Genomic DNA, 25,927 nt, shown 5'->3' with positions numbered 1-25,927 from the left:
TTATTTTTTCTAGTCTTTCGGCCATAGGGATTGGTGTTGAGCCCATCAGCGTTGCACGGCCCCACCGAACTTCAAAAGGCTCCGAGGAATTAGGACAGCAATTCTTCTCACCCTTTATAGCTTTTGACCATCAGGCCTGCGGTAAATGCCCCGTTAAACAGCTCAGTAGAAAACCCTATGGTGGGAACACTCTTGAAAAATGTTATACATTGTTACATGTGCTTGGTTCTTACGTGCCTTGAGCGATCCGCCGCGGTGGCTCAGTGGTTATGGCGCTCGGCTGCTGACGCGAAAGACGCGGGTTCGATCCCGGCCGCGGCGGTCGCATTTCGATGGAGGCGAAATTCTAGAGGCCCGAGTACTGTGCGATGCCAGTGTACGTTAAAGAACCCCAGGTGGTCGAAATTATCCCGAGCCCTTCACTACGGCGTCACTTATAGCCAGAGACGTTTTGGGACCTTAAACCCCTTAAAATCAAATCAAATCAAATCATTCGCGCTAAACCAATTGAAAGAGTGAAAAACGCAGTTTTGAAATAACTTAATCGGCGGACAGTGGAGAGTATCTCGGCGCAGCCACCGATTTCGAGGTACAATCCACGCTTTCGGCCCAACACAAGCCAACACAAGCCAACCCAAACACGAAACCTCGTCTTCCCGTCATTCCTGAGGTGGATGAAGTGTTATTTAAGAAACTTACTTAGACGGTGGCGCTAGCTTTCCCTCTAGGTAATATCTAGAAACTCAATGCTTCAACAGCCAAAGTGAGAGTCTTGCTTGTCGATCAGTGTACTCTAAATATGGGGAGGCACTTTCGGCAAGCCACTCCACCTGCATTGCATTGCGTAGCTGTCTTCAAAGTGCTCTACGTCACCGGACAGTGTGCGCGGTAGAGGTTAGTCGAATCAACACGCAGATGTGCTCGGATACAGTTTTTCCCTACACTATGTCGGAATGCAGTAGTACGCGCTGACAGCGGCTACTCTGCTTGGCTCCTCATGGACTCGTGGCCGAGGCAGTAGCTATTTTTGCGCTGCGGTTTGGTACATTGTTCGTAGGCAATAGTTTCGAACTTGTTAGTGTCAAATTCGTGGTGACAATTTTTTAAAACACCTGCTTATTTGTTTTCTCGGTTTCACGGCATAGATTTTTCTTCGTTTTTGTACTTCCGTATATATAACGCTTCGGCGTTGTAGGGTACCCTGTGAGCAAATAAATGAGTAAATAAATAAATAAGTAAAGTTATCGGTCGCCACAGTGGCCACTAAGCCCGCAACTGTGGAGGTGAATATTAAAACCTGTAAATGAATGATGTACTAGACAATCTATATCACATGCACAACAGGTTTGAGTTCAAATGTCTCTGTGCTTCTGGAGACGACGAGACTGAAAACTGTACTTGCGAAAACATGACACCCATTGCCCTCACTTTTTTTTTCTGCGCCGATTCTCCCTCAGCCCTCGTCTAACCACGTGGTTAAGAGGTCAGTCATGGGTGATGTCATCCTCACGAGGGCGAGCCTTCGTCAGAGCGCCCGTGTGTGGTGGCTTCACAATGTACCAAGAAGAAAAAACATTATTTTTGTGCACTAGACATCACTTTGTTGGAAACGAGACACATCTACGCAGAGCACGATGCCTTCGGTCTTCCTGTCTACGTTAATTTAACGCATGCAAAAAATATATATACTAGCGTGCGCGAGTCGTGCGCGCACAGCATACGAAACGAAATCTGCTCGAACTCAAGACAAGAGTTATCCAGTCAGCTGGTGGGTCCTCTTTAAACGTACTGCATACTAGTGCAGTGGTTTGGGTTTGTGGTTTGGGTTAATGACTAGAGCAACCAGGGTGAAAGTACGAGGACGAACACAGAAGTGTGCGTCGCCCTTTTATAGGGAGCTCAAGCGGGGCACTGCCCTTAAGAAAAAAGCGACACCTCGTCACATCTTCTATAGTTGTAGACACAACTAGAACTTGAGCCATATAGTCATACAAGCGCTGTGGGCACGAGAGTTTTGCTAGCAGACCATGGGCTACTGTATAATTTCAGTTCTTGTTGTCTGATGCGCACTGATCGAGTGTTGTACACAAGGGTGACGCAGACCGTACTGCATACGCCCAAAACGAAATGCGTCCAGGTGATAAGGAAGTGCGGCCTGCCAGAGCGATATCGTACTCTTTACTCTCTCGATTACCCTCTCCGCTCGTCGTTATCTATCCGCTTCTCCCCCTTGTCGAGCAGACGAGGGGGCGGAGCGTAACTGGACACCTCTCCGGTGGGCGGTGCTCATTGCTCGACTGCCACGGACAACCACTCTCGAAGGGTCGGCGAGAAAAAGATACCGGCCTTCGCCTTCTCCTCCTCGTCTCTGCGGGCTTTTAAGGGAGGCATCAGGACCGCCGTGTCTTGTGATCTTCCATATACTTCGAGACGTGTTCGAACGGGGGTGTGAGTTCCTTTGCTCGTGACTGACGACTGTCCAGTTTTCTCCAGTGAACAGTTGTAGTGGTCGGATTCGTGCGCTCGAGAAATCCTGCTGCGGTTGAGACAGGTGGCTATGTTGAGCTGACGCCCCCTGAGAGCAGGCGATGACGTGTCCTCTTTGAACGCGACACGTCTGTGCTGGAGGAGAAAGGCTCTAGCAGGCGCGGTGGCCTGGCGTCATCGACAAGGAAAGAACGCCTACGATTCAGTCGCCGTTGGAAACAGCATGTGCGTCATACGTCCACAGAGAAAGCTGACTCGTCGGTAGATGAAAGGAACGGATGCCTCTACCGTAGAAGACAAGGAATTGAAGCTGTCACCCTGCAGCAGGAAATAGAGGCTTTCTGCATCTCCTGGACCCTACTAGGTGGTGGTCTGCTCAACAAACTGTTCAATAACGGTGCGAGCGGTCAACTTATGCACTAATCATCCTGGCGCTCTGAGCAAGTCTTTAAGCGACTTCACTGTGATGCCAGCTCTTGGAACAATTAACGGAATGATGAATTGTTGAGTTGGGAGGAAGGGTATACTGGATACGCTTCTGCAAGGAGTACCGTACTCTGATGGCCATCGCGTATTGCTGAGGCGATCCTGGCGCTCTGAGCAAGTCTTTAAGTGACTTCACTGTGATGCCAGCTCTTGGAACAATTAACGGAATGATGAATTGTTGAGTTGGGAGGAAGGGTATACTGGATACGCTTCTGTAAGGAGTATCATACTCTGATGGCCATCGCGTATTGCTGAGGCGACGGATACGAAGCAGTACATGAATTGAAGTCAGAGCAGCGCTTTGTGTTCACCGCTCCCTGCGCCCTTTGAATACTAGAAGCATACCAGGCTTAAAGGCATTTTGAACGTTACGGCTTGTTCTCCTTTCTCGGTCGTAAATCTCAAGTTTGATTGATCGACGACTTCTGAGGCTAAGTCGCATAAAACCGCCGGGAATTAAGGCGTTTAATGCTGTGTTTGAGACGCTAATTTGCCTCGTACACGAGACGAACGCACTTGAACCGTGATGGAAGACTTTCTCAATATGGACTTTGACACGGCGGACTGCTCGTGGAAGCTGTGGGAAGGCATCGAGGAGGAGCCGTGCTATTTCGACGGTCTCCTGGAGCTGGACTTGGCGTCTGACCTCGGCCTCAGCACTTCGTCCTCTGACGACGCATCTCTAGGTGAGTGATCGGGCTGGCTTCGCTGTTCACCAGGTCCACTGGTCCCAAAGACGCGAAGAAAAACTCGTGTAGAGAGATATTAGAGATTATTTTGCTTTAATTAACGCATAAATCATGCATCAAATATTGATGGGCCCATATCCAAAGCTAGTTAGGCCCGTAGTCCCGCACTCTTGGCAGCACAGTCATCATCATCATCATCATCAGCCTGACTACGCCCACTGCAGGGCAAAGGCCTCTCCCATGTCTCTCCAATTAATCCTGTCCTGTGCCAGCTGCGGCCACCGTATCCCCGAAAGCTTCTTAATCTCATCCGCCCACCTAACTTTCTGCCGCTCCCTGCTGTAATAGCACTGTAATAGGTTGGAAATTCAAACAGTGCAAATGCATGCCGGTCATAACACGAAAAAAGAGAAAAACAAGCAAAAATAAATACTGCTTGTGACTACTGCTGTTTTACTAAGGAAAAATCTTTTTACAGAGTTTTCAAATTTGCTAGTATTTTGATTTCAAGCGAAATGTCATTCCAAATTTTAGCACAGAAAACTGCAGCAATCGCTGACCGTAAAAGTTGCGCGTTAAAAGGAAGATTAATGTTTAGATATCTTGCATTTCTGGTGTTACTGGTAGGCATAGCAAAAAATGGATTGTGAGCGGGCGGTTGTTAGATACAATGCTGTAGACTGTATTTGACACCATGACCTGAAACACTAGTATGAATGAAAGCATTCTAAGTTCTTGAAAAAGTGACGGCTTGGCTGTCCGTGAAGCGAAGTCGTCAGTTAGCGAATCGCGAGGAAGAAAAAAGAAACATGTTAGGATTAAGGTCTGCTTCTGTCTATCCTGGTGGCCAGAGAAGTTGAAATTAGACATGATTTTGGCCAGCTCCAAGCCCATTTTCTTGGTCTCCATTGTGCCTGAAATAATGTAGTGCAGCTTGACGTGCCTAGTGGTCTATGATATGCTTGATGGCGTTTCGCGGCTAAATGACGTAACTACTACTACGTAGTCGGATACAACTCAAGAACGCAGCTGCTTTTCTCCGTCAAAGGAACCCTTCCAGCCAATGGCGCCGGGCGATTCTCATGACCCTGCTAGAGCCGACAGTGCAGGGAGTGGCGCTACAATGCAGGGAGGATTGATTCCTGACCATGGAGGGATGGCACTATCCCCTTTCGTCTGCCACTGCACGGTCATGAGAATCGGCCGACGCCATTGGCTGTAGGGGGGTCCTTTGAAACCCGGCTACACGGCTTTTCTCAGCACTTAGCCGGCTGACAGCTGCTGAAATGCGGCTCTCTGTGTTGCACAAGTTGTGGAGGGAGTTTTCATCCCAGTTATTCACGCAATGTGGGAAATGGTGAGGTGCATCGATTGGACAACTTTGCACTGTGAAGCATGAAACCATGAAGGAGAAGGCCCATCACTCAACCCTTTGGGCTTTATCTCCGCATTCCTCCGGTGTACTGCGCTCAAGATACAGAAATTGGAGCGCCTGATTGTTGCAGTAGAGATTTTGTTCTCATCGCCGTCCATATTAACGAGACAAAAATACATGCACCCTAATGAACACTGCGCAATTTCTGCTCGTTCATTGTCCAGACAGCGAGTTTCCATATTAAAGGGGCCTAAATACACTGAAAAAGTTTTGTCCCCCGGAAGAGTGTCCATACTTGGAGTCGCACATATTAACGGGAGTCGTATTAACGAGGCATGACTCTACTGGCCTGAGATAATAGGCGAAGTTTATTGATTTTAAGGGCGGGAAAAATGTAGAAGTATCCACTCCCGGCGATAAGATCTTCAGAGTGAGCTGATGCTACCGCACACGATAATGTGCTGCGGTTACATGCATGTGACACCACTAAAGCACGTATAGGTTTTAGTTAACGTTGCTTAAAATTTTACTTTGGTGATGATAATTAATTATGCTGATTTAATGTTAATGGTGCAATGGAAGCTCGACCAAAAAAGCGTCGTAGTTAACGTCTGCAGTCTGCACTAGGTGGCGTAAAACTCCGATTGTTCTAAGCACTAGTCACCAGAGCAGGATCTGAACCCTGGTGTAGTAGTTGTTGACCTCATAAAAAGGCACATACCCTCAAGGGTGATTGGCCACCAGGCGGTGACTACCTGTATTAAAAACTGCATGCGGCAAACATGGGACTGAAAAAAAATAGCGTTTGGAGAAAGAAAATGGCCCAGTATCTGTCTCGCATCTCGGCTGACACCTGAACCGCGCCTTAAGGGAAGGGATAAAGGAGGGAGTGAAAGAAGAAAGAGGTGCCGTAGTGGAGGGCTCCGGAATAATTTCGACCACCTGGGGATCTTTAACGTGCACTGACATCGCAATGCACACGGGCGCCTTAGCGTTTCGCCTCCATCGAAACGCAGTCGCCGCCGTTGGGTTCGACCCGAGTACTCCAGATCAGTAGCCAAGCGCCCTAACCACCGAGCCACTGCGGCGGGTATAACATTTGATGATGTAAAAAAAAAAATTGTGCAACATAGTTTCCTTGAGAGAGGTGGTTGAGGGTGGCAAGGGGGCCTAACAAGCTTATATTTATGTGAGAGAGTGGGTAAAAGAAAGAAGAAACAACATGTAGGAACAGCAAAAAGGATCCGGAGTTCCCGGGTTCGAACCCGACCGCGGCGGCTGCGTTTTTATGGAGGAAAAACGCTAAGGCGCCCGTGTGCTGTGCGATGTCAGTGCACGTTAAAGATCCGCAGGTGGTCGAAATTATTCCGGAGCCCTCCACTACGGCACCTCTTCCTCCTTTCTTCTTTCACTCCCTCCTTTATCCCTTCCCTTACGGCGCGGCTCAGGTGTCCAACGATATATGAGACAGATACTGCGCCATTTCCTTTCCTCAAAAACCAATTATTATTAACAGCAAGAAGGAAATTCCAAAATAAAGGGCAAAGGGGGAATTACGAAAGCTTACGATGGTAGGCGTTTTGTTTCTATAAGAAAATTTTTAACGGCAGTGCAAACATTCCCATTGGTATGTCCAAGCATAGAAGTGCCAAGGAATATAACAACCGCAAAAGACAGCGCAAACTGAGCTTCTGTAAAGGAACTTGTAACAGCCGCCTCCTTATCGATGACTAGCGACACAATGGAGAAAAAAAGTGCCCTGTTGTTTCCGGCTCAGCATAATACGGACACAATGGGGAGGTCGCAAGACCAGGACTGTAGTGGTAAATATTTAGTTGCGGCACACTGCAACGTAGTTGCGTGAAGGAAACTTCAAGTTTGAAAGGTCGCCAAGATTTGTTCCTTCAAGGGAAAATGAGGTGCTGAAAATCGCCCAAGGAAGTAAGCGCTGATGCGCCAAATTCCCTCATTAAAGTGTACGTACGAAACCGTGCCACCGTAATGTAAGCACAGGTTGAAAGGGCGTCAACCATCGGACCACTCTGGGCAGCCTTGGCTAAAGCATCAGCTGATTCATTTAAATGAAGACCCCTGTGTCCAGGTACCCAAACAAATCGAATTGATTGGACATGTGGAGGGATTCGAAATTTTTGCATTCGAAATGGCTGCGATTCGGTAGACGCAGTCAGGGAAGTGCATAAGGATAATGAGTTCATAATTATTGTTATTACCGAAAAAGAGTTGGGTATTTTGCGCAGTGCAAGAACCACCGCTAGATACTCGGCCAAATAAACAGGCGTGAAATCTCGAAGACGAAGAGAAAAGGCCAGTCAAGGGATTGGTAGTAAATGCCTACACCTGCCTTTCCTTCACACACCGAGGCATCAGTCGCAGTTGAAACATGTAAGCGGAAGGTCATCAAGTAGTCTCGCACATAGTATTTAACAACGGAAAAGGGATTACTTAAGCATTGCGTGGATAAATATAATCGATGATGATGCCCACAACTGAGGTGATGGACCACACCATGAGGTGATGGACCACACCAGAATAATATCGGGTATTCGCACATTTAGTGGCCCAAGCAACGATTCACCCAATCAGATTTGGGGAGTTTGAAAACGAGACAATCCGGCACCCAAGAACTCCGCTGACTGACCAAGGAAAATCAAGTGGGGCGAATGCTGCTCCGAATCGCGTAACATTCAGAACGTTAAGAAGTGGTTGAGCATATTCTTCTATGAACAAACCAATTAACCTTGGGGCCCCAATCGCCAGCGGCTGCGGAGCAAATGACCAAGACAGCGGTCAGACCCGTTATTCAGCGGAGGGTAATAAGAATCTATGGTTCCGGACAGGGCGCCATTGGAAACTGAATTTGGCGAGGAAAGCAGACGTCAAGGACTTAAAAAATTTACAGACCGATCACCTTACTGTCCGTTGCCTATAAGGTATTTACTAAGGTGATCGCTAATAGAGTCAGGACAATCTTAGACTTGACTCAACCAAATGATCAGGCAGGCTTTCGTAAAGGATACTCGACATTCACACTATCAATAAGTTGATAGCAAAATGCGCAGAATACGACCGACCGCTATATATAACCTTGATTGATACTAGAAAGCACTTGGCTGAGTGGAAACCTCAGCAGTGATGGAGGAATTGCGGAATAAGGGTGCAGGAGAGTCTTATGTGAAAATAATGGAATATATCTATAACGATTGCACAGCTACCACAGTCCTCCATAATGTCAACAATAAAATTCCAGTAAGGATGGGCGTCAGGCAAGGAGACACGATCTCGCCAATACTATTCATCGCCTGTTTACAGGAGGTATTCTGAGGCCTCGATTGGGAACAGTTGGGGATAAGAGTTAATGGAGAATAGTTAAGTAATGTGCAATTCACTCATGACATTGCCATGCTAAGTCACACAGGGCATGAACTGCGAAACGTGATCAATGAGTTAGACAGGCAGAGCAGATCGATGGGTCTAAAAATTAACATGCAGAAAACCAAAGTAATGTTCAACAGTCTCGCAAGGGAGCAGCAATTCGCAGTTGAAAGCTAGGTCCTGGAAGTGGTAAGGGAATACGTCTACTTAGGCCAGATAGTGACAGCTGAACCGAATCACGAAAGCGAAATAACTAGAAGAATAAGAATCGGGTGGAGCGCATATGGCAGATTCCCTCAGATCATGAGTGGCAGTTTACCAATTTCCCTCAAGAGGAAAGTGTACAACAGATAATCTTACCGGTACTCACCTACGGGGCAGAAACGTGGAGGCTAACAAAAAGGGTTCAGGTTAAGTTAAGGACAACGCAGCGAGCCATGGAAAGAAATATGATTGGCGTAACGTTAAGAGACAGGAAGAGGGCAGATTGGGCCAGGTATCAAACAATGTTTAATGACATCCTAGCCGAAATCAAGAGAAGAAATGACCTTGGGCAGAGGCGAAGGCGAGATAACCGCTGGGCTTTAAAGGTAACGGAGTGGATATTACAAGAGAAGGCAAGCGCATCACGGGGCGGGAGAAAGTTAACTGGGCGGATGAGATTAAGAAGTTTTCTGGAATGCGGTGGCCGCAGCCGGCAAAGGACCAGGTGAATTGGAGAGACATGAGAGATGCCTTTGCCCTGCAGTGGGTGTAGTCAGGCTGATAATGATGATGACGCCTTTTATGACGCCACACAGTTCTGACAAGTCGCGAGTCGCTTTTGGGGTGACGCCTGGTTTTCGCATAGATGAGTCATCTAATGCTTGAATTGAAAATTGAAAATTGGTCTTTGGAGAAAGGAAATGGCGCAGTATCTGTTTCACATCTCGGCGGACACCTGAACCGCGCCGTAAGAGAAGGGATAAAGCGGGGACTGAGAGAAGAAAGGAACAGGCACTTGCAGAAAAAAAATTGTGGCTCGAATTCGCTCTGTGAAGGTGGTTGGACCGAAGCTGTAAAACGACACCCAATTATTCATTGCGACAGCACTTGAAAATTCACACACGTGGCTCGACGAAGAGTGAAAGCAGAGACAAGTGAAAGGTACCTATATTACCCCGTTATATGCTTTTTAGTCTTTATTTTTATTATTTTTATTTATTCTTCAATTTTTAATACATTTTTTACCCTCAGTTGGGTACTTTTCCGCTCGGAGTGGCATTCTATTTTTATCGCGGCGTTTTTTTGCTTACGAAGACACGAAAATTTTCCTGGACGGTAGTGGTATGCAGCTTCTCTGTAAAATGAATGTGGTTGAGTGAAGGCATATTCATTTCACATGCAGAAATAGCCGCGAGACTATAACGGCGTGAACATAATATAAATTAACGCGATTTTTTTTTTCAATGCCAGAGCAATAGCTATCTCCCGACGAAACTAGTGCGTCGTGCGAATAAGACAAGTCACGGCGTACTCTCACCGCAGCAATGGAGCCACAGTCGCCTGCCGATGAGGTCTACGACACTCCACAAAACGTTGTAAAGTGCACTGGCAAATGGCGCGAACGTAGTTATTATTTTTTTCACAGCTTTGAAACTGTTTGTCGCATGTTGCGCAGTGTATTTCTGTACATCACTCCGTCTTTTGACTATTGGTTCAATGTTTTCACACACGAGGGGCCATTGTCGCAAATTTACCCCAAATATTGCAATATTAACAAACGCAAATAGAGAGAAAAAAAAGCGCAGTAGCCTCTGTGCATTCCTCGAACACACGGGCTTGACGTCCCGTCTGTTCTCCGTCAGGTAGTTACACGCAGTGACCGAACGCTCCGCGAGTTCTACCTTGAACGATTAATAACTGGACGCCCCACTCCAGTTGTAACCTACACAGTGCTGTGCGCGTGTGTGATTTAATTCCTCTTAAATGAACTAATCACGCGCACAACCTGGATACATTACTTATTGTGTAAATAGTTTGTACATATTACTTCTCCCCCGGTCCTCTATTCCTGTCCCCTCACCTCTTTCATTTCATTTCTCCATTCTGCCTGCTGTCCTTTATTTCCGCTGCCCCAGCTCAGGTGCTTCAGTATCGATGGCAGATGCCGGGGCTAGCAAAAATCTTTTCCTTCCTTTTTACTATTATTTTTAATAAAACCACTACCACCACCACCACACTTCTCAGTGGACACCTCAACAGCGCCGGGAGGTTATTAGCAAAGGAAAGGCGCAGTAACAGGCTCACTTCTCGGCGGAAAGCTAACCACACTGGATGGAATGGAGGAAGGGGTGGGCGGAGAGTGAAAAAAATTATCTGGGGTTTAGTCACCGGCCCCGCCGCGGTGGCTCAATGGTTAGGACGCTCGGCTACTGATCCGGAGCTCTCGGGTTCGAATCCGACCGCGGTGGTGGTAGCGTTTTGTTTATTAAAATAATAGTAAATAGTAAGGAAAAGATTTTTGCTAGCCCCGGCATCGGCCATCGATACTGAAGCACCTGAGCTGGGGCAGCGGAAATAAAGGATAGCAGGCCGAATGGAGAAATGAAATGAAAGAGGTGAGGGGACAGGAAGAGAGGATAGGGGAGAAGTAATATGTACAAACTATTTACACAATAAGAAATGTGTCCAGGTTGTGCGCGTGATTAGTTCGTGTTGGAGGAATTAAAACACACGCGCACAGCGCTGTGTTGGAACTGGAGTGGATCGTCCAGTTATTAATCGTTCAAGGTAGAACTCGCGGCTGCTGCGTTGTTATGGAGGCAAAACGCTAAGGCGTCCGTGTGCTGTGCGATGTCAATGTGCACATTTAAGATCCCCAGGTGGTCAAAATTATTCCGGAGCCCTCCACTACGGCACCTCTTCCTTTCTTCTTTCACTCCCTCCTTTATCCCTTCCCTTACAGCTCGTTTCAGGTGTCCAACGATATATGAGACAGATACTGCGCCACTTCCTTTGTCCCCAAAAAACCAATTACTATTATTATTAATTACTGGTGAACCTTGTTAGAGAGCGATAACTGTGGTGTATTGGGCAACTAGACGCGGCTTGGCGTCTGTAACGTTGACTGCGTTCCGGACACTAAACAGACAGCGCGCCCACCCTGCCATTAAGGCAGGTCGCAGTTAAATTAATGGCTGATTGCGAGTGGTTGGTCACCCATTGAACGCTGCGGCCTGTTGCTGCATTGCCGCGTGTCTGCCACAACGTTGTCAGCGCAAATGCATGCAGCTCACATCTCACTCTCTCTCTCTCTCTCACATTCCCACGTACCTCAAAGCACGATTGAGGCATCCACTGACTCAGGGAGCAAGTTATGTGCCCTTCCTTTCCTCAAAATCATCGCAATGCCAACAGCAATGAAGACAATGAACCCCGACGGCCTATAGCTTCAGTGCCGCGTTTCTGCCGCAACGTTGTCAATGCCAACGCATGCAGCGCACCTTGCTGCTGCTGCTGCTGCTGCTGGTGACGACAGGAAGAATGAAAAAAAAAAGAGCACGGGCCTGCCCACCATGGCTCAAGCCGAGCCACTACCGCTGCCACGTGCCGAAAGTAGGAGAGTTAAAGATAGGAGAGTAAAGATAGAAAGATAAGACGCGCGCTAGTATGCTCCGGGCCGATTCCGGAGGCTGTGAAATACCGGGCCGATCCGTGCCAGAGTGCTTGAAGCACACAGCCGTATTTCAAAAAATAAGTTTAATATCTTGGGTTCCAATGGTACCCGGCCGTATCAGATATTTAGCCAGACAACCTTTCACTACCGCCACGTAACTTAAACCACGACTGAGGTGTCCACTGTCCCGGAAAAGGGGGGGGGGTGGGGCAGTTATGAGCCTTTCCTTTGTTTTCGAAGCTCCCGCTATTATCGGTTTCGGCATTTTGGATTGGAAAATGTTTATTATCGGCTTGAGTTATAAATGGGTTTGTTGATCTTGTTAGGCGGCCGTCAGTGGAGACTGGCGGCGACCTCTTGGGCTCTCGTCACCACTGTACTTGGGTTTCCAGGTCGGAGCTGAGCAACAAGGTCTCCCACGGGCCCTGGAGCGCGAGCCTCTTGAGCGATATTGGTTGGGGATCTCCCGGACAGTCCCAGAAGAAGTGGTCTACGGTGGCTTTGCCGCCGCATTTGCTGCACTCCGGCTAAAACTGTGGCTTGGCGACGTCACGTGGTTCTCCTCTGTTCAAGGCCATATGAAACACGCGTCGAACGAGCTGCGTAAGGGAGTAGTAAGGCTTTCGCTTTAAAACGCCGCCTATTACCGAGACGACTGGTCGAGAGAGGTCACGCGACGTTGTAACGTCATCACAATTTGCCCACCGGGTTGTGAGCAACATGTTCTGTGCACAGCAATTAGATGGAGGCTTGAAGCAGGTGGTCGAGATTATTCTGGAGACCTCCCCTCTTTGCCACTGACTACGCGTTGCTTTCCGCCGTTTCTCTGAGGGTGTTAGTGGCGACGATCCCTTATAAAAATGGTCTATAGACAGTCTGTAAATTTCTTAGACTCTATTGCCTTTCAATAAATATTTATTTTTGTCTAATAATAGTCTACAGACTGTCTATGGACAAAAGTCTACTAAAAGTGTATGGCCATACATCCACAGATTGTCTATTGACTGTCTATAGGATTTGTGTTGCCTATGGACTGTTCTCCAGGGATTGTCTATGGACAGCCTATAGACTGTCTAAACAAATTTGTGCAAGGGATAAGCGACGGGTTGGCGAGACACCGGTTCTTGCTTGGCCGCTGGCTGTGTTCGGCCGCGTCGAGTTCGCGGTTAAAATATTCCCACTGCTTCGAGTTGTCGATTCAAGCTGTCTCACGTGGCCGGGTGCGACTCCGAGTGCTCGCAACCGAGATTGGTTGTGAGTTGTCGGATCCCGGGCAAGGAGAAATTGTTCTCTCCACCAGTGAAAATGGTCTCTCGACGTAACGAAGGTGTTTCCTTTATGGCCGCACAGCTACAACTACGTGAAGAGATATCTTCGTTGAGAAACAATGAGCGAGGCACTGGAAGTGGTAAGGGAAGAGTAGTTAGGGCAGGCAGTGACCGCAGATCAGAGTCACGAAGGCGAAATAACTAGAAGAATAAAAATGGGGTTGAGCTCTTAAGGGTATCTCAGATAATGAATGGCAGTTTACCAATAACCCTCAAGAGAAAAGTGTACAACAGCTGTATCCTACCGGTGCTCACCGAGGAAGCGGGCAGAGTGGGTGAGGGAACAAACGCGGGTTAATGACATCCTAGTCGAAATCAAGAGGAAGAAATGGGCTTGAGGAGGGCATGTAATGCGAAAGCAAGATAACCGCTGGTCCTTAAAGGTAACGTACTGGATTCCAAGAGAGGGCAAGCGTAGCAGGGGGCGGCAGAAAGATAGGTAGACGGATGAGATTAAGAAGTTTGGTGGGATACGGTGGCTGCAGCTGGCACGGTGGCTGCAGCTGACGGGGTAATTTGACAGACATGAGAGAGGCCTTTGTCCTGCGATGGGCTTATACAGACTGGTGATGACGATGATGAAAATAAAAGAAACAATAAAAACCTCGTAATTATTCTTCCTACGAACGCATGTTTTCAACGCAGGCCTGTCTCCTCTCCTGGAAGTGCCCCCCGTGCCCACGAGCGACTGCTGCGAGCAGCTGCTGCAGGGAGCCCTGCCCGACTCTAGTACAGATGCTGAAGCCCGCGAGGCGGCGTTACTCTCGGTCGCAGACTGCAACGCGCCGTCCGCAGCCAGAAGCCAAGCCAAAGCCACGTCGCGGAACGCCGCCCGGGAACGCAGCCGCGTGAGGAGCCTTCGCAGCGCGTTCCAAGCCCTGCAGGGCTCGCTGCCCGCAGTGCCTCCGGACACGAAGCTGTCTAAGCTGGACATCTTGGTGCTGGCTTCGAACTACATTGCCCACCTGGGGGCGCTGCTGTCCGACGACGAGCAGCAGACGCATGGCGATGAAGGCGGCACGGTGAGGTACCTTTGGCTGCATGAGAGCTCTCACTTTCACTCACTCACTCACTCGCTCACCCAACCCCAACCAACTCACTCACTCACTCACTCACTCACTCACTCACTCACTCACTCACTCACCCACCCACCCACCCACTCATTCACTCACGGACTCACTCACCCACCCACTCATTCACCCACTTATCCACCCACTCACTCACCCACCCACCCACCCACTCACTCACTCACCCACCCACCCACCCACTCACTCACTCACTCACTCACTCACTGATCCACCCACCCGCCCACTCACTCACTAATTCATCCACCAACCCGCCCACTCACTCACTCACTCACTCATCCACCCACCCACCCACCCCCACACACACACACCCAAACACTCACTCACTCACTCACTCACTCACTCACTCGCTCGCTCACTCACTCACTCACTCACTCACTCACTCACTCACTCACTCACTCACTCACTCACTCACTCACTCACTCACTCACTCAAGAGCTGTACTAAGTCGCCCACCAAATGACACACCAACACGCACATTTAGGCGAACATTTTCGCTTTCGTTCCCGCATTGATCCACTGCCGTTGCTAATAGCCAAAACACAGGAACCCAGAGAAAATCACTAAAAGGTGAGCTAACGTGGGCAAGTTCACCGGGTTGAAAAGAGAGCAAGCCATCTTCGTCTAGCATTGAACCGAGCAATGGCAGCGAAGTCTGAAGAGGGACCACTTCATTTGGTCGAACATTAAGTGTTCAGGATGTCCACTTTCATGGTTAGACGTGACGAACTTGTAGAGAAGGAAGACAGCACATGCGCTGGCCAACTAGCCCAAACTTCTGCTTTGCAATGGCCATATACCTTGCCTCATCAAAGTCAGACCCGTTGGGTGACGCCAGCAGCGAGGATGGAGGAGTGGTGTCTGGGTAGAGGGTGCACTCTAAACACGAATACGCCTGTATGGGAGTAAAGAGGGGGAGTAAGTTGTCGCCTACCGCACATCCATTTATTGTGCGCCAGAGGAGAGTTTAGTCCCTTTTTTACTCCTTTCTGCTTAAAGTGCGGGGATAGTGGTAGTGAAAAACTTTATTATTGGAGGAGCCCTCATGGTTTACTACAGGTGGCCTGGCTCCTGGGCGTGGGTAGTGGCCGGCAGCCCATGCCTGAAGCCGACCTTCTCCGCCCACTGCACGAGTCTCAGTTGCGAGGCTGGGTCGGAACTAGAGACCACGACCTCCCATCCCACGCCTCCGGGTCCGCGAGGGCCCATTGTTGCAGTTGTCGGCAGACGAACTTAATGTGGTCGAATGTGGCTCTCGGGGCCCCACAAAGGGAATATTCGGGGGGTGTGAGTAAAAGTGAAGAAAAGCGCTAGTATGTAATATATAATTGGTTTTTGGGGAAAGGAAATGGCGCAGTATCTGTCTCATATATCGTTGGACACCTGAACCGCGCCGTAAGGGAAGGGATAAAGGAGGGAGTGAAAGAAGAAAGGGAGAGGCGCCGTAGTGGAGGGCTCCGGAATAATTTCGACCACCTGGGGATCTTTAACGTGCGGTGACATCGCACAGCACACGGGCGCCTTAGCGTTTTTCCTCCATAAAAACGCAGCCGCCGCGGTCGGGTTCGAACCCGGGAACTCTAGCGCTGGGGAGGGAAAATTGAGAGCCAGTAGTTGTCGCCAGGTCGTCTGTTAATGTCTTGTCAGCGATGTGTGTGGCGGGGGGTAAAGTAGACGTTCTTGGAGGTAGTGTAGCGTGATGTCGTGATATGCGATCAGCCGGTCTCTCGCGCTGCCTGGGTCTTCAGTACACGCCGCTCGGTTGACGTACGCTCGAGCAGCGGAATGGGGCGCTTCGTTACCGGGATTGCCCGAATGGGCCGGTACCCAGACTATGTGGATGAGGCGAGGTGGTTGGGGGTTGGTGGTGAGCACTTTATAGGTGGCAGCATGTACCTGTCCGCGGGCAAACTTTTGAATGGCGGTTTTGGAATCGCTCAGGATAAGAGTGGCAGTGGAAGACGATATCGCTAGCGCGATGGCTGCTTCTTCGGCTCCTATCGAGGTGTTTGCCCTGGTCAAGCCTGACGCGCTTTGTAGGTTGTTGGAGAGTACATAGAGGGCGTAAGCTGAGAGGTGGAAGTACTCTGCGGCGTCTACGTATAGAATATGTCAGGTTCATTTTCATGTGCTTTATGCTGCCTGTCGAGCCTTGTGGTGGACTGGAGATAGATGCGGTGTGCAAAAGGGTCATGACACGAGCATAGTACAAACTTTTTTCTTTAGCAAGATTACCTGCCTAAAGGAGAACATTAGAATAATAAAATGATATTAAAATTAATATTAAGAGTATTAAAAAGAACATTATTCATTAGGTGACGCATTAACTATTCACAGAGCTCCCCGGACGACTCTCCAGGAAGGGAACTTGATGCCAGCAACAGCAGAAGCTACCTCCATCCTGTCAAGGTAAGCGTGCTGAATCGAATTCAATAATAATTGTTTTTTTTTCGGGGGGGGGGGAGAAAATGGCGCAGTATCTGTCTCATATATCGGCGGACACCTGAACCGCGCCGTAAGGGAAGGGGTAAAGGAGGGAGTGAAAGAAGAAAGGAAGAAAGAGGTGACGTATAGTGGAGGGCTCCGGAATAATTTCGACCACCTGGGGATCTTTAACGTGCCCTGACATCGCACAGCTGTTCTCGTTTTCGCTTGATCCTTATTTCTCTCCCAGCACAGATCAGGACAACTCTAGTGCTCTTATCAGTGCTTGCGAAACTTTAGGCTTTGACTATATTTTTGTTCATAACGAATGCTGACAAAAGCAAAGAGCTTATATAATTTTCCCTTGAAAGCAAACAGCAACGCCGACCACTAAAAAAGATATTGGTGTTTCGGCTCCCAGCACGGCGGTTTTGTTGAGAGTCAGCAAAAATGGCTTGTTTTAAATAGGGTTCAATAATCGCTGGAAGGAGCGTGCGTATGTTTAGGTTTGAGGTTTATTGAGGTAATACATAGTTCTTTCCCTTGAGGCAGGGCAAAAGGAGGGAACACATCCTCTTGACTAGGCCCTGGCCTCGGAGGGCACCGACGGTGCAGCAACAGTGGCGCGTCAGCAGTCGCCCTCCACATCAGGGTTAAATTCCGTACTGTTTTTCCATGCGCCTTTCATGGGTGCATAAGCATGCTGGGCTTCTAAAGTAACATGAGATGGCTGTCAGCACCTTCCCGTACTTTGTTTCTACGCGGTAGCGTATACAGCTCATTCGGTCGAAAAGCCGTCGGTTTAGTAGTAGTCGGCACCGCGTGTCGGAAATAATCGGAGACTGCATTAAAATAATCGTATCATAGTAATTTGTGATTCTATTGATTGATGGTTGATTGGTGTGTGATAGGCGATGGCGAGTTAATGAAATCATTGTAATTAATTTATTAATTATAGAAATGAAAAATGAAAAATTGGAAAAAGAGTGGTTCAAGGTGTCAAAATGCCCAGAGTGAAATGCCACTGCTTGATGTAGCTAATTAAGAAAATTTAGAGTGTGCACTTGATCAATTCATCAATTGAAGCAATCGAAAAAATTAAAAATGCGTTCAAAGATGTCAAACTGCTCAGAATGGAAAGCCTAATACACTACGCTATCGTGTCGTACCCGTAAGGCGGAGTTTAAGTGTCCTCTCCAATTTTTAGCTTAGTGTGAACCATATATCGTCACCGCTTACCGCGGTCGGCAACTCATAGTGCGCGATACAGATGGCGCCACTTGCCTGGACCCGACCAGGCTACGCCTTCTGCGCATGCGCACTGCCGACCGGCGGCAGCGTTAAGCGTTGACGGTAGCGTGAGAGTTTGGGTATGTTAGTATCGCATGGCAGGATTGAACAGCGCACACAGGACGGTGACACAAGGAGCCTGTGTGCGCTGCGCTGACGGTAGGCGGCGCACGCTATACTAAAACTCTCTCCTTACTGCCGGTCCGGTCGCATTACCGCCGCAGCATCAGGGGCAACGAATGCCCACGAAGTTGCCGAGCTCGCTTTGCTCAGACAACTTAATGATTACGGCGCGCGTTAGTGGACCCGCCGTTTACTGCCCCATTTCGGCATTAAACGCGAGGTCGCGTACGCCGTCATTGTTTCTCGACAACAAACACCGAACAGCGCTATGATTCCGGGAGACACGCTAGCGTGTTTCGATCTCCGGTCTGGCGCGTGGCTTCGATCGATGGGGAGCGGACGATGCATGCGTGCGCGCTGATCGCATGGGAACGTCAGAATGCGGGTGCGGTGAAAGACTGCGGGAGCCGGACGTTTTGTAAGGATTCGTTATGAGATTTTTTTTTTTTTCACCTAAACGTTTTCTAATCCAATCCACCTAAACCGGATGCAGCTTCAGTCGACGAAGTCGCGATTGATATATCAACCGCTCAACATCAACCATATACGCGCTATAGTCGGATACAACCGAAGAACGCAGCGGCTTTTCCCCGTCAAACGACCCCCTTCCAGCCAATGGCGTCGGCCGATTCTCATGAGCCTGCTAGCTTGAAAATGCCGGGGAGCGGCGCCACAATGGAGAGAGAGAGGTCTATCCCCGACCACAGAAGGAGAGGATTATTCCTTTTCAACTACCACTCCCTGCTTTGTCACACAAGCAGGGTCCTGAAAATCTGCCGACGCCATTGGCTGGAAGGGCGTCATTTGACAGGGAAAAGCGACTGCGTTCTTGAACTGTATCCGACTTTAGAGAGCGATGTCACTCGCTGGCTAAACTATCGGAGGCGCAATTGACGAACTAAAGAAAAAAAAATGGTAGGGTTCTGACCTAGTTAAACCAAACAGACTTGAAAAAGTATGTGTTCACTCTTCGCCTCTTCTTTCCGTCATCTCCATGTGCACTCAACAGTGTTTCTCGCTCGTCACGCACTCTCTACACTCGGCTGCAGCTGGCGCGACACCCTCCTCCACTGGCTACAGCTGGCTGGAACGCTCCTCCGAGCTAACACTAGCTTACCCGAGTGTAGTGCTTTCGCGCTAATAATCATACTACTACTACTACTAGTACTACTACTACTACTACTACTACTACTACTACTACTAATAATAATAATAATAATAATAACATAAGTTGTTAAGAACGGAAATTTACAGTAACTCTCTCGCTTGATGGTGGACACTTGAATTCCGCTGTGAGGGGTTGAAAGAAGAAAGATGTACAGTAGTGAAGGGCTCCGGAAATTCCTATCACCTGGGGATCTTTAACGTGCACTGACATCGCACAGTACACGGGCACCTTTCGCGCTTCGGTGCCATTGAAAAGCGGGCGTCGCGGTCGGGATTCGATCGCGTGTCCTCGCACTCGCGCAGGAATTGTAACCGCGTATCGTGAAATCAGTAATCACAAAATACGCCCCTGAGAAATGTAACTGCGTGAGTGATACAGGAAATGAGGGCAAGTCAATAAATCATGAACAAAGCGTTGTGAGGTTGTTCCTTCATTTCTTGCCCTTTTTTCTTTGTTAGTACACAATCGAAATGCTTTGTTCGCAAATTAAACTTCTTCCTGGAGGGAAAGAAAAAAAAGAAGAAGCTTCTCGATGTCGCTTTGAGACCATTGACTGTGATAACACCAGCCGGAGTTTAGTTAAGCCGTCAGGATTAAATACACTGCGTTGTTGAATACATGACCAACGCGCAGTTTCCATACCACGGAACAAAACTGCTCACGGAGGGACGAAAAAGTAAGCGAAAAAAAAAGGTGCTAAATTTTTCGTGAACAAAAATATTCCACAGCACGTCACGCACGCCTTAGCCGAGCGGTGTGCCAAGCTGCACGATTTTCTACCTGTGGCGTGAAGCACGGCAGTGGCGCATCGCTTAACCGCGGCACCACAGCACCAGGAGGGGTATGAGGACTCCCAGGAATGTATGAATGTAAAGTAGACAATGACCTTCTACAGATATGGTCATTAACCCATTACGCTATCGCGTCACACACTTAAGGCGGAGCTTAAGTGTCCTAATTTAAAAAAAAAAGTTTTTGCTTTCTTGATTAATTTTTAAGAGACAGAAGTGAAGCACTTTTATTGGAACAAAAGTTTGGAATGCACTCTTTGGTCGGAAGCACATCACTTTTTGATATAATCCTCACTGGGAGCAATGCCCTTCCATTACCGGTGCACTACAGCCCCTAGGTACCATCGCAGAAGACTTCCGAGCGATTGTTTAGCCTCACCCACATTACACCACGGACCTCACGTCATCAGACTCCTGGCTGTTGCCCAACTTGAACGAACATCTGAAAGTTGCCTGTTTATCTTGCCAAGAAGAGGTCACCAGTAGAGTGCACCGCTGGCGTCAACAGCCGGCATCACTGTTCGGTGATGGCATGCAGAGACTTCTGCACCAGGAGCGGGACAGTATCCATGTTAGTCAAATGTTTAGGGGAAGCCCCCAAGGTGGAGTAAATTTGTAATAAGGGAGTGGATGCCTTGGGTGGATGCCACTGAGTAATTACTTCCTTATTACAAATTTACTCCACCTTGGGGGCTTCCTCTAAACATTTGACCATCACTGTTCCCACTTGGAGTTATTGATCAATTCGCTGTCGCCCTACCATAGGCTTGCCGTCCCGGTTAGCTCAGCTGGTAGAGCGACTGCTCTGGTGAAGCGGTGGTCCCGGGTTCGAACTCCGGATCAGGACGAATTTTTCTTTAACTACGAAGTTTCTGAGAACACTGTTTACCTTTCCTTTGTAGCCGTAAGGCTGCGCTTGGGTGGATGCAAATTCGCCTATTACTCCCTTATTAGTATCCATGTTGGTATACGGACCATATCGGAAGCTGAGGTGCTGCTATCAAAGAGTGCCTTCCATAATTTCACCCAAGTGTCCTCATCAGACTTGAGCAAAACTTCGCTTTCGTTAATCAAAATACATTTCTGAAGTCTGGCTGTTCTCGCGATCGTAGACACACACAAAAAAAATTGGCGGCAGTATTTGCAACAGCTCTTCCTCAATGGCCTTTTTCCATGCCCTGGGTTGTAGGCGTGTCTGTCCCTTCAGAAACGTGCAACAATGTTTCGTGACTCCTTTTTGTTTAAATACACAAGCGGAATACTAAAATTTTGAATCACCCGTCACCATGGCTCAGCGGTTACGGTGGTCGGCTATTGAGCCGGAGGAGCACGGCTCAATCCCGGACTCGGCGGCCGCGTTTCGATCAAGGCAAAACGAAAAGAGGCGCCCAGGTGCTGTCAGATATCAATCCAGGTGGTTGAAATTATTCCGGAGCCCTCCACTACGGCGTCCCTCATAGCCAAACATTAGCATTGGTTTATGGCGCTTTAACGTCCCAAAGCGACTCACGCTATGAGGGACGCCGTTGTGAAGGGCTCCGGAAAAATTTCAACCACCTGGGGTTCTTTAACGTGCACTGACATCGCACAGCACACGGGCCTCTAGAATTCCGCCTCCGTCGAAATTCGACTGCCACGGCCGGGATCGAACCCGCGTCTTTCGGGTCAGCAGCCGAGCGCCTTACCACTGAGCCACCACGGCGGCTCAAACATTAGCATTATAATGACCTCGAGGCTTAGCGAAACTATAACATCTTTTGACTAAGCTGCCGCCGAGGAGTTCAGATTTATGCGACACCTCTCGCATACAAATTAGCAACTTGCTGCCGCTTTACTGCGTTTTAGAACTAGGAGCACACATCGCAAAACTGTAGCACCGGCTGCGGCCACATGGTGGTGGTGATGTTGATGATGATGGTGTTGTGACCTCGAATGGGCGGAGAGAGGCTAGGAAAACACATCGAACGGGCCACGGACGTCGATATGTAATCTTCGCGTCGCGTTATTTCGCTGTGTACCCTGGGTCGGCTGGGCTCTAACCTGCTGCTGTTGCTGATAGGAAGAAAGAAAAGCAAAGTGCACGGGCCTGCCTACTGGCTCAAGCCGAGCCACGCTAGCTGCCGCGTGCTGAAAGTAGGAGAGTTAAATGATAGGGCCCCGCCGCGGTGGCTCAGTGGTTAGGGCGCTCGACTACTGATCCGGAGTTCCCGGGTTCGAACCCGACCGCGGCGGCTGCGTTTTTATGGAGGAAAAACGCTAAGGCGCCCGTGTGCTGTGCGATGTCAGTGCACGTTAAAGATCCCCAGGTGGTCGAAATTATTCCGGAGCCCTCCACTACGGCACCTCTCTCTTCCTTTCTTCTTTCACTCCCTCCTTTACCCTTCCCTTACGGCGCGGTTCAGGTGTCCAACGATATATGAGACAGATACTGCGCCATTTCCTTTCCACCAAAAACCAATTATTATTATTATTATGATAGGATCTAACCAGCGTCCTAATGATCGTATACATAAACATGCGCGCAAATAACTTTCCTTTAACCTCGCGGTTCTAGGCGACATCTATTGGGAATTTTTAACATATTGCTGCTGTGCGCTGCTGCGCTCTAGAACCATTTCAAGCACTGATTTGTTCACCGACGGCGCCCTTCAAAGTTGTTGCAGGTTTTTTTGTCGATATCCTATTAACGATGACACCGTGAGAAGCTATCAGTTCTCTGTAACGTGGTGCAGCGAGCTTCGCTTGCATGCGCACATTAGAAAAGGAGGTGTGGATGATCCGTGTAAATGATGTAAACTCTCAGGGTCAATGTCGGCTGAACATGACTTAAAGAAAATAAAAGCAGTGCCTAAATATAAAGTATCTCACAGAACACACTGCAGATCGAAGCTAGATGTCGCATACGAGTTGTACACAGCGAGGACGACGTCGCCTGTCTGCATTCAATGATGAAAAAAAAAAATGGTTTTCAAAAAATAAAAGGCACAGTAACTGTCTCAATCCTCAGTGGACAGCTCCACAGCGCCTTGAGCGAAAGGAAGGTGGAGATGAAAAAGGAAGGAAAGAACAGGTGCAGTAGTGGGAGGCACCACCTGAGGATCTTTAACGAGCACTGACATCGCACAGCACACGAGTGCCTTTTGCGTTTCGCCTCCATCGAAACGCGGCCGCCGTGGTCGGGTTCCAACTCGGGTACTCTGGATCAGTAGCCGAGCGTCCTGAGGGCTGAGCCACCGCGACGGGTGCCCAGTAGTAATTAGGTTCCACGGCGGAAGAAGTAGATGAGAAGGCGCTGATGAGTTCATCATTGGATGAACTCATCAGCAATTCACATGACACGAAAAAAATCCCAGTAAGCGCTAAGTCATAGTTCAGTAGTTCCAGTTTTGAGATTGGCGGATATGTTTTGATTTGATTAATCGGCAATGATATTTTACGCGCTAATTGAACGCTGAACTACGAGGAATGCTGTAAGACCTCCAGTATAATTTCGGCCGCTAAGCTTTGCAACAGATTAGGAAAGATCAGTGCATGACAGATTTTGCTTCTCTCCTCTATCATCATAATAATAATAATAATAATAATAATAATAATAATAATAATAATAATAATAATAATAATAATTGGTATTGGAGGGAAAGGAAATGGCGCAGTATCTGTCTCATATATCGTTGGACACCTGAACCGCGCCGTAAGGGAAGGGTAAAGGAGGGAGTGAAAGAAGAAAGGAAGAGAGAGGTGCCGTAGTGGAGGGCTCCGGAATAATTTCGACCACCTGGGGATTTTTAACGTGCGCTGACATCGCACAGCACAGGGGCGCCTTAGCGCTTTTCCTCCATAAAAACGCAGCCGCCGCGGTCGGGTTCGAAGCCGGGCTCTCCTCTATCGCAAGGCAGCATGGCCAAATAAGATCGAATCTACAAATCCTGCTCAGCAGCCGAATGCCTACATGGGTATGCGAAGAGGACGGGCGGGCGGGCGGAGTGGAGCTGAAAGTTGTAAGCAGCGAAGAGCAGACCCGTACAGACCACTTCACCACAACATTGGTGCAGGAGCCAGCTTCCAATTGACGACGTGGATGACACCGTAGTACTTCGCGGAATGGCTGAGGATGTTGAGGAGGGTGCGTGTGAGATGTTAGTGCACAGTTACTGCAGACTGCTCCTTTCGTCGTGATGTTTTTTCATAGGTTCGGCCTTGAAGCTTAAAGAAAACTTCGGTAGATTTGAGTGACTGGTGATATACCTAAAGTTCTGTTAAATTTTGAATACAGTTCAGTTGTGTTGAGAAAGATTGGGTCAGTGCATATAATTGTAGAAGCGAAACAATTTGGCACGAAAGTCTGGAAGAATAATGAGCGCATTCATTGTATAAATTCACTGAATTCATTAAAAAAAATTGCAGAATTAGACTTTACAATTAGGTTCAGCGAATAAAATAGTTATATTACCCATCCCTACTTACCACGTCTTGAAAGTGGCTGAGGACGTGTAAGAGCTTAAAAGTGTACAGGACTGTAAGATGTCAGCCTGGCGAACCTTGCCGCCTTCTGCAGAGACTAATCTTCCTTTCTTTCTTCCTTCCTTTCTTCCTTTCTTTCTTTCTTTCTTCCTTCCTTTCTTCCTTCCTTTCTTCCTTCTTTTCTTCCTTCCTTCCTTCCTTCCTTCCTTCCTTCCTTCCTTCCTTCCTTCCTTCCTTCCTTCCTTCCTTCCTTCCTTTCTTCCTTTCTTTCTTTCTTTCTTTCTTTCTTTCTTTCTTCCTTCCTTCCTTTCTTCCTTCCTTTCTTCCTTTCCTCCTTCCTTTCTTTCTTCCTTCCTTTCTTCCTTCCTTCCTTTCTTCCTTCCTTCCTTCCTTCCTTCCTTCCTTTCTTTCTTTCTTCCTTCCTTTCTTCCTTTCTTTCTTCCTTCCTTTCTTTCTTCCTTCCTTTCTTTCTTCCTTCCTTTCTTTCTTCCTTCCGTTCTTTCTTCCTTCCTTTCTTCCTTTCTTTCTTCCTTTCTTCCTTCCTTCCTTTCTTCCTTCCTTCCTTTCTTCCTTCCTTCCTTCCTTTCTTCTTTCCTTTCTTTCTTCCTTTCTTTCTTTCTTCCTTCCTTTCTTTCTTCCTTCCTTTCTTCCTTCCTTTCTTTCTTCCTTCCTTCCTTCCTTCCTTTCTTCCTTTCTTTCTTCCTTCCTTCCTTTCTTTCTTCCTTTCTTTCTTACTTTCTTTCTTCCTTTCTTTCTTCCTTCCTTCCTTCCTTCCTTTCTTCCTTCCTTTCTTTCTTCCTTTCTTTCTTCCTTTCTTTCTTTCTTTCTTTCTTTCTTCCTTTCTTTCTTCCTTCCTTTCTTCCTTCCTTTCTTCCTTCCTTCCTTCCTTTCTTCTTTCCTTTCTTCCTTTCTTTCTTTCTTTCTTTCTTTCTTTCTTCCTTTCTTTCTTCCTTCCTTCCTTTCTTCCTTCCTTTCTTCCTTCCTTCCTTTCTTCTTTCCTTTCTTCCTTTCTTTCTTCCTTTCTTTCTTTCTTTCTTCCTTCCTTCCTTCCTTCCTTCCTTCCTTCCTTCCTTCCTTCCTTCCTTCCTTCCTTCCTTCCTTCAAAGCGGGTATCTCATGCATTCCTGATTGCACGCAAGAGTACGGCTGTACGAGGCTGAGGAGTTGAT

At 48.1% G+C, this 25,927-nt stretch overlaps 1 protein-coding gene and 1 non-coding gene across 2 annotated transcripts in view; both read left to right on the top strand.

Annotated features, from left to right (window-relative positions):
* The first annotated feature begins 3,195 nt into the window (after positions 1-3,195).
* Positions 3,196-25,927, top strand: part of LOC144111187 (uncharacterized) — a 29,040-nt gene continuing 6,308 nt past the window's right edge. The window contains exons 1-3 of the mRNA XM_077644369.1: positions 3,196-3,659; positions 14,062-14,438; positions 16,839-16,910. Coding sequence (XP_077500495.1) covers positions 3,500-3,659; positions 14,062-14,438; positions 16,839-16,910 — 609 coding nt within the window. The 5' untranslated portion in view covers positions 3,196-3,499. The remainder of the gene's footprint in view (positions 3,660-14,061; positions 14,439-16,838; positions 16,911-25,927) is intronic.
* TRNAT-GGU (transfer RNA threonine (anticodon GGU)) lies at positions 21,071-21,144 on the top strand. The gene has a single exon. It is a non-coding gene; the product is annotated as a tRNA-Thr (tRNA).

This window comes from Amblyomma americanum, chromosome 11 (genome assembly GCF_052857255.1).
Source record: "Amblyomma americanum isolate KBUSLIRL-KWMA chromosome 11, ASM5285725v1, whole genome shotgun sequence".
Classification (NCBI taxonomy): domain Eukaryota; kingdom Metazoa; phylum Arthropoda; class Arachnida; order Ixodida; family Ixodidae; genus Amblyomma; species Amblyomma americanum.
This window is presented reverse-complemented; position numbering and strand designations above follow the sequence as displayed.